Source organism: Agelaius phoeniceus, chromosome 4, assembly GCF_051311805.1.
Source record: "Agelaius phoeniceus isolate bAgePho1 chromosome 4, bAgePho1.hap1, whole genome shotgun sequence".
Taxonomy (NCBI): domain Eukaryota; kingdom Metazoa; phylum Chordata; class Aves; order Passeriformes; family Icteridae; genus Agelaius; species Agelaius phoeniceus.
Window position 1 is genome coordinate 54161451 of NC_135268.1, and position 14080 is coordinate 54175530.

Sequence of the window (14080 nt, forward strand, 5' to 3'; positions counted from 1 at the left end):
AAATAAGCCCTTTTGATCAGTAATCAGAAACAACTGTTCAAGTTACAAGTACTCTCTGCTGTGAAAATAGCTGTGTGCTGTCCAGGGTGGCAGTAGCCTCGCCTCTATGGAATTTCACCCAGAAGACAGGTAAAACCTCAGCTATCTCTGCAGCTGAATCTGTGGCCAGTTACTAAGGCAGTGTCATCTTTGTTATTCAAAATGCCATTAAATATTGAAACTAGCATGTGATTTAATCTAGTAAAATTGGAATAGACTGTCCAAGAAAGTAAACTGGCAAATGGGCAACCAGTTGAACATGTTATATTTTAATTTGCAGAGACAAAAATGACAAGCAATTTATTTACATAAAACTGTACAAAAGCAAATTAAATTATGTAAATATTTCATAAATAGAGGTGGACTAGCGTTTAATACATTTTGCCATGTTTAGCATAGTTGCGTGCATAGTGACTCATAATAAACAATGATAAATTGTTCTCTGCTTCACTATCAACATCCAAGTTGCAGAACAATAGTCAATGATTATTATTACAAACAGATCGTACCACACTGAATGCAAGTGCTTTAAAATTTAGGAAAAGTTGTCTGAAAGCATACCCCAGGTAGCTGGTGAATGTTGTCTTCTTCCTAGTGCTTATGCTCTTTCAGATAGTAATACAACTTAACTGGTGGGCTTTCTATTGCTTTTTCATCTGCTTCTTTTCTTAAGGAAACCCTGTATATTTATCACCAGTGAAACAGAAAGAAAAATACTTAATTGTTTAACTTCCTTACTGGTGTTTGGTGATGGCTGGATTTATGACAAGATCTTTATCCAGATTCATGATTTTTCTGCTTGACAACTTCTAGGGTAGCCTTTCAGCCAATCATTTCAATCCCATTTAAGTTTTTCCCCCACATAAAAATAATGTTTAACTTTTTTCCTGAAACTCAGGCAGCAGGCCAGTCAGAAACCATATTCAATAAACATAGTGGGTCTGAGATCTGGATTAAGCCTTAGATTTTAGACCAAAGCTATTGAACTTTCTAATACATATAAAGTTATATATTAACGCATCAATCTATAAAGGTGCCCTAATGTAAAATACATGCAAAGCTCATCTGAGTTTCCCATGGAAGGAAAGAAAAAGATGATTTCTATACTGTACAAATAAAATGTGATGAAGGCTAAAAGCTATTAAAAAAATGTCAGTTTTCCTGGCAACATGAACTGGTGACACCTTGCTAAATAACTATCATATAGACTGATCATACTTTTCCAGGCAACAAAATTAAAAACAAATTAAAACAACCCCAAAGCCCACACAAATAGTAGTTAAAAAAATCCTCAAGACCTACTTAAACCACAGCCTTGTGTTAATAATGCTTAAGACTGGTCCATTAACTGAGTTTGGCAAAAGGCTTGTTTTTAAATATATTATTTATAATTTCTCAGAAAATAAACACAGGTAAATATACAGGTTCAAAAAAGTTGGGAATAGCCCCTTACCCCTCAGTGTCCAAACCCAACTACCACTTTACCATAATAATAGGTATAAAAGGCACAGTTGCATATTTTGCATTCACCCTAATTATTTTTTATAGCTTTATTTGTTTATTTTTTATACAAAAGCACTCTATTTATGGAGTGGCACCAGATTTAACCTATTTCAAATAAAGAGGAAAAATACAAACACAAAATATATTTGTATGTCATGCCAGGTCAGAAGAGTAATCAGCATATTAATAGTGGCTAGTTCCACAAGAATTACTGTGAATACTTACAGTAGATAGAATTTTTAAAAAATTCTTTCACACATTTTAGATCTAAGGAGATGCACACAAGAAAATTATTTCATGACTGTCTTACGTGGTGCAAAAATTGGTGAATGACTGCTGATCCATTTAATCGGAAGGCCTATTATGACCTGTATTATTAGCCTTGTAGAAAAAGTGTCTAAGAATATATGGAACCCAGCTACCTAATTTATTTTCTTGTGTGTAATATTAAATAAAATCCTATTAAAGGAAGTTCTGTTGAACATTTGTGTTATGCAATTGTGTATTCTGTTGAAACGTGCAAGAAAAATGTGTTTACATTACATAAGCATTTTTAGAAGCATTTTTAAACAGGTACTTACAGATTATACAAAGCAGTAACTGCTATACGCAGTCTCATAACAAAGTACTAGCTTGCATCTCCCCGTATTACTTAAATAATTAAACATAAAAATGTTCAATCGTTAATAATCTTTGATTTTAATATTTTCTTTCTAAAATGTGCCCATTCATCATAACTGCTATACACAAACTAATGTTACTTGAAGAAAGTAAACTTTAGAGAGGAGAATGAAAAGGCCAGTAATGGCACAACCCACTACATGGAGAAGTGAATTCAAAAGATAAATGTGATGAGTTGTTTTGATTTACCAACTTCTACCTTAGGCTGTTTAAGGTTATTTCTATGCAATTCTGCAAAGCAAGAAACTACCCAAAGCTACATTATGACTACAGTTACTAGAGAGCCATCTAGCCATGCCTTCGTGCCAGTTCAACAGCCAGGGATCTGAATGCTTTCTCCATCCTTGAGCTGTCCTTGCTGTGTTGTTTGATTGTCACTTTTGTCTGAATGTCTGAGCTCAGTCTGTGATTATTAATACAGCATCAACTACAAAGCAATTGGTTGATGTTCTGCATGTTTTGTTGCTTTTATTGCACAAAACCCTGTTTCATTTCCTCTTCCTTTCAAGAAGCACTCACCATGATAATTGTTACAGCTCTTGCATATCGTAGCTTGGACTCCTTTTAACTCCTCTTGACCTCCTAGGTATCATACCACTGTTTATCAGACCATTTTTTACTAATGCTAAATGTTCTGAGTCTTGATATCATTTAGTATTGCACTTTTCTTGGTTTTAATGCACTTGGTTTCAAGAAAGCTTTCATTATCATCATCTTTGACATAATTGAAGCAGTTGATAAGCTGCAACACTGATGACCACACTTAGCAACCATGCCTTGCAGTCTGAAAAGAAGCTTTTGTATCCGAGTTGAAATGTTCTCTTGTTACTGCATTATCCTATTGTCCACCTTTTTCCCTCCCATCAAGCATTCCCACTAACACGGCCTTCTCTTCTACTAATATTTTTTAATTTTGATCTTAAAAATTCCCTGGAACTAGCATATGCAGCATATAATATGCAGCATGTGCTGCAATGTATCATGTCATTACAAAAAAAGCATCAGTTCCTTTGGGCATTCAACTGAACCACACTGGAAAAAAAATTTGTCATCTGGGCTTGTGAACTGTGCTGCTGCATAGAATGTAACTGACGCTGTGTTATGAGTACATGTGGTTTTTTTGTGAATACATTTATTTTCTAAGTCAAGCCCCAATACTTAGCAGTTCCCCTGATCCATTGTGTGATCTTTGGCCTTTTTGTTATTACAATCTTCCCAGCTAAATGTTAGTCTTGCCCAAAATAATGATTTCAACAGTTTATCATTGCTATCCTATGGTATAAGTGTTAGTAATTGTGTTTACATTGAAATAATCATTACAGAGAACGAGAGAGAAAGAGAGAAAGAGACACAGCAAGACAGGTTTGTTCAATGGAATAAACAGAACCAGAGTCCATGAGTCACGGGAAAGTATGCCATGTTTTTGACTGCAGTCTCAGGCTGAATGTATTTCTGTTGCTTCCAGCCTCAGATGAGAGGTGAGAATATTAAAGCTGTGGTCTTCACAAAGTGCCTATTTATGATTATTCCTTTATATTTATCCTATATCTTTATGGTTTCTGTAGGATTGTCCCTGATGGGGATCAGCAATATTCAGATGGTATGTTTGGAATACATTTTCCCTGACCTGTTATCCTCAACAAGCCAGATGACAAACAAACAAAATGAGTGGCTTAATTCATGCTTCTGCAGAGGGGAAACAACAGTATGTCGTGTTCTTTTTAATCAAGCTTGCTACTATGGGAGGAATTTGCAGCCATAGATCTAGGAAAATAAAAATCAGCGAGGGGGAATTAGACATGCAAGTAACAGCAATGTTTTCTACATTGTACAGTATAGTCAGGCAGACAGTATAATTACATGCCTGCTATGGAGGCAGAAGTGGCAGGCAGATCTTTTGTCTCTTTGGTGGCCCCCTCTTTATTGTTTCACATTTTTTCTTAAAATTGTTGTGATTTTAAGACTTTTGCCCCATTTCTTTCTTATATTATGAAAGAACTTTGTTGCTGCTTTTTAGCCTACAGGTAAACTTCTCTTCTAGTTAGAGTATTGACAGGAGATGGCTTGTATTCCCCTGTCTGTGTAAGGGGGATATCCTCTGGGTTGCCTTCTTCATTTTTGCTGAAACTAGCTGCGCTGAAGGTCTCATAAGATGAGGTCAACTTTTTGTTAAGGAGGTTTCTGTTGCGGTCACCCATGAGGGAGGCTTCTCCATTGGCCAGCTTTTCCTGACTGCCCCGTTCATCAACAGGCATGAAAGTGGAGAGTTTTGGCTGGCTCTTCTGCTTTCTCTCCGGAGAAGTGCGGACTGGCATCCAGCAGGAGTCTGAGTGGCCATATTCATCACATTCTCGGGTGCACTTCCCTGTTAGGGCTACATCTGGTAGAGGCCGTGAATCTGAAAATAAAAGAGAGTTGTCTTTACAAATTTATATTACAGTGACTTTGACTGAAACTGAGAATCCTTGCATTCACAAAAGGTATTTTTAAAGATCTTGGTAGGAATGTGGCAGTAAGTTCCTCAGTAATAATTTTTTCACATTGCATGTACCCAGAGGCAGCAAGCAGATCTGTACAGTTATTCTCAATCTTAATAATTGAAAAAATACAAAATCTATTAATCCTCTTCCTGTGCCTGAAAATCAATTCCAGAAACATTTGGCATTAGGTACTGAATTAATTTTGATGTCTGAAAGAGTCAAAGAAACACTTAATTCCATACTGCCAATTTTCTAGAAATTATTAAAAATACCTTTCCTTGAATTTATTTTTAGGAATGCTCTGAATTTATGTGGAAGGATCCTGAGACCCTGTACCCTGCAAGTACTTACAAACATACTTAATGCCCTGCAAATGAGCAGATCTGTTATTGACAAAGGGACTGAATTTTCACATAATGTAACCCTCTGCTTGTATTTCTGAGGATTGGGCACTTGAGTTTTTAGTCCACAATATGTTAGATAACTTGTACAATCAGTAATTGCAGAAGCATACAAAACCTCTGCTATGAGTTATAAATTTATCAATAGTACAAATAAAGCCATTCTGTGTGTACATGTGCATGGTAGGGCATGGGATGAATCTGAGTGCTGCCTAAAGAGAAACATTTTATATGTGACTGGCTGTGTTAGAAGGTGTCCTGTTCCTGTTCACTATGTCTAAGTTTTCTGTACTTGTAAGAGCTTTTACTGAAAACCAGCAAAGTTCCGAGGCCTGAAGTATTGACTCCTACCTCTTTTCAAAGCAGGGATATTTAATATTTTTATTTTAATACTTGCATACAACTGAATTTAAAAACTACCTCAACTATTAAGGAATGGGTAATATTCTTAAACCTTGCTTTTATTCAGTTATAGAGTACTTTATGGTCTAAAGGAATAACTGAAGCTGCCTACAAAGGAACAACATTATATTCAAACAAAATTGACAAAGAACATAAATCAAAAAATAAAATTTTCAAGTGTGTTTGATATGGCTTTCATATAATATGACTTATTTGATTAAATATTTAGGTTTGTTTTGTAAAAAAAAATCAATTATTTTGGAGGGAGCAAGGAACATGGAAACATAATCAGGTACTTCAAATGGACTGTGGCATCATTCTACCTTCCCACTACAACAGCAAAATTCTTGTGAACAGTAATTTTTGCTTGTAGTAACATGTGTTATACAAACTTATCAAAACTCCTTCAAAGGCCTGCTCAGCCTTCATTCTGTTACCTTTGTTTTGCCTATTTTTCTTTGAATTTGACTAATAGAGTACCTTCTCAAATGATGGCAATTTCAGCTGTGATTTTTTTATAAATTGATAAAAGAAACCACTGCTGAAGATAAAAACAACCAAAAAAACAAAAAACCCCAAAACCCAACAACCAAAAATCATTCACTCTTCCAGAATAAACCACTTTAATTTAAAATATTTAAAACAGGTGCTTGCAGAGAAAACATATTTCATTTCAACATCTGTGGATTTAATCCTGAGAGAATTGCAAAAGTTCTTGAAGGTCAGATTTATCTCCATCCTGTCCTGATTTTTTTTTCAGACATTTAAACATTAATTTAATAAATAATTTGTTGCAGTATTGCAAAGAGTGTGTACACTATTTGCTACTGACAAATGTCAATATTTAATAGAATTTACTGAATGCATTCTGACTACTGTATAAAATTTCATATTTCAATGAAATATCACTGACTTTAATGAGGAAATAGCCCTGGTTTCTAGATAACTGAGTAACCCTGTAACTAAGATGTGTAAGGCCAGGAGGAGGGAACTGAGTGATTTTTTCTGTTTAAAATTTTTTCCCCAATTTATTTTTAAGGCTTTTTCCTTTAGACACAATTCTCACTTTTTTTTTTTTCCCCCAATGAAGAATGCAATGCTATGAAAACTTATCAGCCTACTGGTTTTCAGATGGCTCTGTTCTGCAAACATACACAGAATATGGGGATGGGTATGGGAAAATCCTCTGTTTGTCAGCTAAATGAGCATTATTCTGACTCTCCCTAATGATAAGAAGCATAATTAACTGCTCCGCTGCCCTGATATGCTTTGATTTTTAAGCAGAATTTTTCATATTTTTACAACAAGGCCAATTCCCTTAAACCTCTATAAATTATTTGAACCAGCACCTTATTTCCAAAAAAAATCCTGGCCATTAAACTTTATGCTTGCTTCAAGTATTTTAATTGTTACTCTGACATAATATTAGCAACCACTGATCAAGGCAATTTGTCTGACCTTTATTTAAAACATAAGAATGTATGTTTATTGAAAAGATTTTCTTTTGTCGTCATTTGAGTTTGGGTTTTTTTTTCCAGATTGAAACAATTAGCGCCTCATTATATCTGATGGAGTCTTTCTAGCTGGAAAAAAATTTTGAGTCAGCAATACATGGGTTCATAAAAATCCTTCCCTTGCTGGTGGTCTTTTAATCATGCTCTTGAAAATGCACCATTTTGCATTGTGGTGCTTCTCCTATTCACTTCTGGACAAATACTGGAACTCGTTATTGTGAAACACGAGGACTTAATGTGCAATTCAGCCTTAAATTGTTGTTTTATGAAGCAAAACCCTCCAAGTCACATAACCTGTTGGGTTATATGATAAACTTTATCTTCACACCCACAAAAGAGTTCAGAGAGACACTGGAAGAACAATTCTAGCCCAAATAATACCCCAACAGACCTGCCCAGGCCCACCATAGGGCAATCAGACCCATCTGTACAGGCCCAGAGGAGCACAGAGGTCTATAGTAGCAAGTAGGAACTCAAAACAAGGATTCAGGAGGAAGATTTTTCCCAGCATTCTGTGTAATGCTGGGGATTGCTGTCTAGGTATGTAGAGCAAATTATAAGATATAAGGGAAAAGGAATTTGGGACAGCAAAGGACTTAGATGACATTTAGGGGAGAAACCATCAGGAAGACAAGTGAGGAGTTTAGGTGATAGAGGGGAAATGGAGATAAAAGGGGATAAAAGGGCCAGTCACAACTAAATAGTTTGCTTGTCTGGTTATGTTCTATGCTGGATGAACACCATTTGTCCTGTCCTCTTATCAAGTTCCTTTCTAACTCTTTCCTGGGAATGGGCTCTCTATTATGAGTGCATGTATAGATATGGGTGTGTCCACTATCACTAGTAGTGGTCTTTCATCCTGTCCAGCCAGAGAAGAGGACAGAATGAGGCCTCTGGTGCTGTTTGTGTTCATGGGAGGGCTCTGAGTGTCTGTGCTCTGTGTGGACTACTGGGTGTATAAATGGTGTATGTGTGCACTCTGTGTGTCTGCCTGCTGGGAATATATCTTCATCTTTGCTTGGACTTGGGGGTATGGAACAGCAGCAGCAGCCTCCTGTCCCTCAGGCTGTCAAATCCAGGGCCATATATTTTTCTCTAAAACACCTTCAACTAAGATTTGACACTTACAGAATTCTACTCTATTGCTTTCTTGCATCTTTTCTCAGAGCTTGAATCAGTGCAGCATTTGAGTACAGATTTAATCTAACATGGTTTGAAACCTGTTGCATTTTAATCTCTCATCTGTTTAAAGGATTGACATACCTAAACTAGTGGGTAAAGGGAAGATGGGGTGCTTTCTATGCACTTGATAACAGTGATTTAACCTCTAATTTGGATAAACTGCCATGCCACTTTAGCTACACAGTAACTGCATTTTTGCTAACTCACTGGAACAGATCAACCTCGTTTTGCAGAGTAGGGACTCTATGGTCAGCATTTTAAATTACCTAGCCCATGGAGTTTTGAACAAGCTCTAAATTTGAAAATAAAAATAAATTTACTCATGTCTTCTAGTATAATTTGCATTGAAACACATCTATCTCTAAGCTAAATGCTTTTCCTAAGTGCTTCTCAGTTTAAAAGTTAAATACTCCAGTAGTGACCCCACTGAGAACTGACAAGTCTAATGGAATATGACACAGCAAACAATTTGTCAGCAGAATTGGCAAATCATCAAGAAGTAGCACAACAGATTCCTGCTGCAGTTACATATCTGGAAACCAAGTTAATTTGTGCTTAAAATGCCCCTTATTAACCAAAAAAAGTTATCACAACATTAATTAGTAGAGAAAGATATGTGATATTTCTTGTTATACTGAAATCTGTAGATTTGGGATTAGGTTCTAAGAGTTTGTATAGACTAGTCAGATTCAACTTTTTATCTGCACAAAAAAGTTCATCAGAAGATGTCATCAGAAGGTATATTAGTTATTCTCAAGCATATCTTCTCATCAGATCATAACTTGGCTCAGCCATTGTAAACCCACTTCCTAAAATGCAGATATTTAGAAAAAAAAAGTAGACATACATGTAAATGGAGAATTCAAAATTTAATACTTTTAAAACAGATTTCACTTGCCAGACTTCAGCTTGGGAAAAAATTGGAAAACATTAATTTAAAGGGCCTTAAAATCTACTTTGTCATTGTATCTGATGGAAGCTTCCACCACAAAGTTTTAAATTTTATCTGATAAAAGTTAGATATTTTTTAAAACTTTAGTAACTATTCATCCAATAAATCCTTAAACATTTGCAGCTAATTTCTGAGACAGAAATATGCTTTATGCTTTCCATAAAACTTTGTACAAAAGAATGTAAGTGATTTGAGATCTTATTTGTATGTGTGCTAATGTTTCTGCTGATTGTAGCTGACTGTTCCCTTAGGGCTAGTAGGGTTGCTTCTTATCAGAAAGGGAAGGCAGCTACCACAGTAGGCTGGACTGGGGAAAGATGATGTTCTAACTCCACTTTAAAACCAAAGAAACTAACTCAAATATTCCAACCAAGCAGTTTTCCACTATTTTCTCTCCTATTCCTAATCAAAAGAGGTTAATACATTTCATCAAGGACATAAAAAATATTATGAACTCAGTAGTCAACAAGTACACCTAGGGATTGGAACTAGATGATTTTTAAGGTCCGTTCCAACCCTATCCATTCCACTACTCTTCATCTAACAAGTTATGTGCTTTTATTTTATACACACATTGCAGAAATATAGTCAAGAATGCTCACTCTGGCTCCATTCTACACATTTTTAACAACCATTGTTGTACAATATATTTTATAGACACACAGCTACTGATGACATTGTTCTAGCACAGACACTGGTGAAAAATGTAAAGAGCTTTCACTTTTTCATTTTTGTAAACCACACTCAAAGCTGATGGTAACAACAGACTTAAGATGTACTTAAGCTGGCAAAAATTTTGTTCCACTTGTCCCTGGAGATGGAAAACCTTCCAAATCAAGTCACTGTATCTAGACAAATAATTTGAACATCTGCAGAAAGCATTCCTAGCTGTAGACCTTGTTCTTGGAGGAGTGCAAAACCACAGTAGCCATATAGTATTAGAGCAGTGCAACAGTACTTCTGTAAACCATGCAGCATGGACAACAGGATCTGAGGAGTCATTGGCAGAGGAGTTCTAAATAGTATCTATGACAAATCAATGACTCCATGCAGATTTTGCTTTCCACATTGACAGGCCCGTAATATCCCAGCATGGTTCCATTTATTGAGGACCTATAAAAACTGCATGTGGAGTAGTTCCAGCTACTGTGAGAAAAGAAAAAAAAGAATAGTAAAGAAAGAGACTGTGTTTTGGATGAGCCCCATTTTTTCTGCATTCTGTACACAAATATGTTACATTCAGAAAAGCATCCAAAATGCAGGTGAAACACCATTATATGATTAAAGTGGAGCATGTTTATATGGCTTTTATATTAAAAGCCATGACTCTTTTATGAGCTGTGTGATCAGGGACACAATAGATCTCTTAAAGCCTAACAAGTATTGACGACATGATCAGGGAACAATAATGCAGAAAAGAGCTGAGAGAGTACATATAGCAGAAAATCACTGTTTAAGGGGGGAAAACAAAGCTAGTCTACAGGGATATACAGCTACAACAGTACTTTTGTTGAAATTCTTGCCTCCTAGTTGCTGTAATTCAGGAACTGCACCCCAGTTTGTGCTGTGGCATATTCTGACATGCCAAGACACTATAAAAATACTTAAACATGTTAGAAAGCATCAGCAATTTCTTTCTCTGTACCTTAGGCTAAATACAGTTAAACAGCAGTTGAACATATCTCAAGAAGCGTTTGGTGCCCCAAGGCTTGGACTGCTGTCATTCTGAATGTGGCATTATCGTGTACTGCAGAGATAGTGCATGCCATCTCTGAAACAGTCTTACTGAATAAAGTCAAACACAAATCCACTGCCTGAGATGTGCCAACTGCACTGAAATAATGAATATATTAATTGCTTTTGGACTAGAATAATTTCACATATATCATGCCTAATTCTAAAATTCCTTTCAGTGCTTAAGAAAATACTTGAGCGTATAGAAAGGTTTTATGTATATTGATTGAATGATTAATATTATGAGACAAGGTATGACAATGATATAAAATCATGAGTTCTATAAATCTGATTTATTTTTTCAATGCAGAGAAAAGAAATATAGAAATAAAGAATGAAGAATATAGAATGAAAGTGAGAATTTTCAATACTTGTAAAATTGTTGAAAATAATAGTTCCTCTTAAACAATCCCTAAAGCTAGCAAGACTCAGTGCTGTGATGAGTCCAAAGTCCTAATACTTAGCAGTTTCAAGAGAGACCAGAGTGGCATTGTAAAGGAAATATGCACTGCTAAATGATCATTACAATTAAAACCAATAAAAAATAAAACAGACCAAAAAAATGTAATAGGAAAATAGAAACAGTTAAATGATTATTTATATTTGAAAAAAGTTCAAGCTAGATGCATGAAAGTGAATTAGTGAGAAGAGAAAGGAGATATGGTAGAAAAGAGCACTGATAATGTGCCTAAAAGGCAAGAACAGAAAAAAAACAAGAGTGGAAATAATCTATTTTGCAGGCCCATAGTGAAAAAGACCAGACTTAATGTCTTGATTGCAACAATGACAAATCAGGTTAGAAATTAGAAAAATCTTTGAGGATGAATGAAGTATTAATGGAAGGTTACAGAATCTGAGATGAGTTTTACAAATGTCTAGAAAATTTTTCTCAGGATAACATAAACGTTGCTAATCTTACCTTGGGAGAGAAAGGATGCACTAAATGACCTCTAAAGTGTCCCTTCATCTCTACAGTTCTGTTGATGTGATTGCCAACCTCTCATGTACTTTGGCCTCAATCCAATTCCTAACTGCTTCTGGGTTGAGACTCTTGACTTATTCAGTAATAAATCAACCTCAGACAGTGGGCCTCAGTTTAACCAAAAATCCATTTTAGAATCATCCTTAAAATTTTATGGTAATAAAACTACGAGAAAAACCGAGAAATAGTTGGACCACTTAATTCAGGTGTTAATCAAAGGAATACAGAAACATAAAGCCTGTAATGATAAAAGCACCTCACCCACTCCCAAGTTCCAACACGATAATTTAGCATTTATAAAATCTTGTTTCCTGAGAAAATACACATCCATCCTATTTTACAATTAGTTTCTTCACAAAGTTAAAGAATGAATATTGCTTCTGCCTGTAGTAGTGCAAAGCATATCACACCTCTGAAGTCCATTAAACATGAAACTTGTCTAAGAACCAAAATTTCACAAGTGTTAGCATCTTGTATGATATTTTTGTTTTGCTTCCCTTGAATATTACCTATCTGTGTAGTACGGAGGAGCAGTCACATAAGATAATGAACATATAAAGTTTTATTGGTTTTTTTATGCTTATTAAACACACTACACTAGTCTGTATAGCTACTTAAAATGACTCAGACATGTAACCAAGAAATATGACCCAAGTAATAAAGAAATATTTCCTAAGCAATAATATTTCTGGCTGAGTTTCCACATAGTCATAGTTATTTCTATCATAGTTACCTCCATAATGTTAAAATATAATATTCTTTAATTGTTTCCTGTATTATGGAACAGCTTGATAAAAAAAAAATTCTTGCTTAAATTAATGATTATACCAGTTCAATAATATTACATCTATGTTCTTTAAGGAATCACCAGTATTTTACAACTAACTTAAAGACAATTTATGTTAAAAACAGATCAATCAGTTTTGGGGTTTATTTTACACTAAAAAAACCCCACATACTTGTACTCTTATGGGACAAAATCATATTGAACTGATAGTTGTCAGTGGAGGACAATAACAGAAATGTTGCAACATTACAGTTAAGTGAAATCAAATTCAATGAGATTAATCCTAGACAAATATTAGTTTGATTACATTATAAAAGAGGAAAGGCCAGTAGAAACACGGTTTTCTCTTGTTTAAATTGTATTTATCCAGTAGTTCAGACTGTATTATTTCATTTGCTTTCACAAAACCAATTGCATATATGTAATGAGAACTAAGTATCAGCTTATGGGATACCAGTGGTGAGTACCATACTAAATGCACCATGCTGAACCTAAATTCCCCAGATTTTAATTTTCTAGATTTAAATGTATTTGCTGCAAGACTTCTTGTAATCCTGTTAAATCCTTTGATAGCCTGATTTACTTCTATCACTGAAATGGCAACATATCCTTCAGAAAAGCAGGACTTACTGTGGCTTCCTGAAGTAGCACAGACATTAAGATGTAGGAAACATTTAAGCCGTCTAATTGTTCTGCCAATCTAATGCTAAGGTATTAATCTGTCACTGTGTCAAATTACATGCCTTTATTTTTTTCAGTAAAATGTGTCAGTGCTTAACAAACTCTGAGCTGAAACAATTTATGGAGCAATTAGAATGTCAGCTCTCCTAGAGATGGCTTAAGAAAATCTGAATCAAGGCTCAAAAGTCACCATAACTTCCTTGATTCTCCTGCCAAAGTGATGGATCTGCAGGAGCTTTAAGGGAATCAGGTAGCTAGCAGCCATTATTAGCTCACCTCAGATGTTCCTCTCTTTTATTTTATTTCATGTTGATAAGGATTTAATAATGTATTTTCACATCAGGAATGGACAGTAGGTAGGAAAACAAGTGCTCTTGCCACAGAAGACAAAAACAGCATGACTTCCCCTCATCTCCCTTTAATTTATGCCTACCTCATTCAACAGATAACTTATTTTTTGAGATATTCAAAATAATAATTTATAAGGGATGCTAATGAATGCAGCATTGCCTTCATTTAGAAAATAAAAACATGGGCCCAAAAGATGTCTGGTGTCATTTGGCCTCATGGATATCTCACAAATATCTTCAAAGATATACAAAACTGATAATGAAAGTTGAATGCATAGAAAAAGTCAGTGACATGGAGTTTCAAGCTCTTTTTTAAGACTGATATTTGTTGAAGCAATATAAAAGTCCATTATATATGGCTAAGGTTTAGCTTCAAGTGGTGACTGATTAAA

The 14080-nt window shown here is 35.2% G+C and overlaps 1 protein-coding gene across 5 annotated transcripts in view; it reads right to left on the reverse strand.

The window, feature by feature from the left end:
• Positions 1-286: 286 nt before the first annotated feature.
• PCDH7 (protocadherin 7) overlaps positions 287-14080 on the reverse strand; it is a 267309-nt gene continuing 253515 nt past the window's right edge. For 4 of the 5 annotated variants that reach the window (XM_077177634.1, XM_077177636.1, XM_077177635.1 and 1 more), the window contains one exon: positions 287-4621. In XM_077177634.1, coding sequence (XP_077033749.1) covers positions 4242-4621 — 380 coding nt within the window. In that variant the 3' untranslated portion in view covers positions 287-4241. The remainder of the gene's footprint in view (positions 4622-14080) is intronic. The other variant, XM_077177638.1, reaches the window with a different exon arrangement.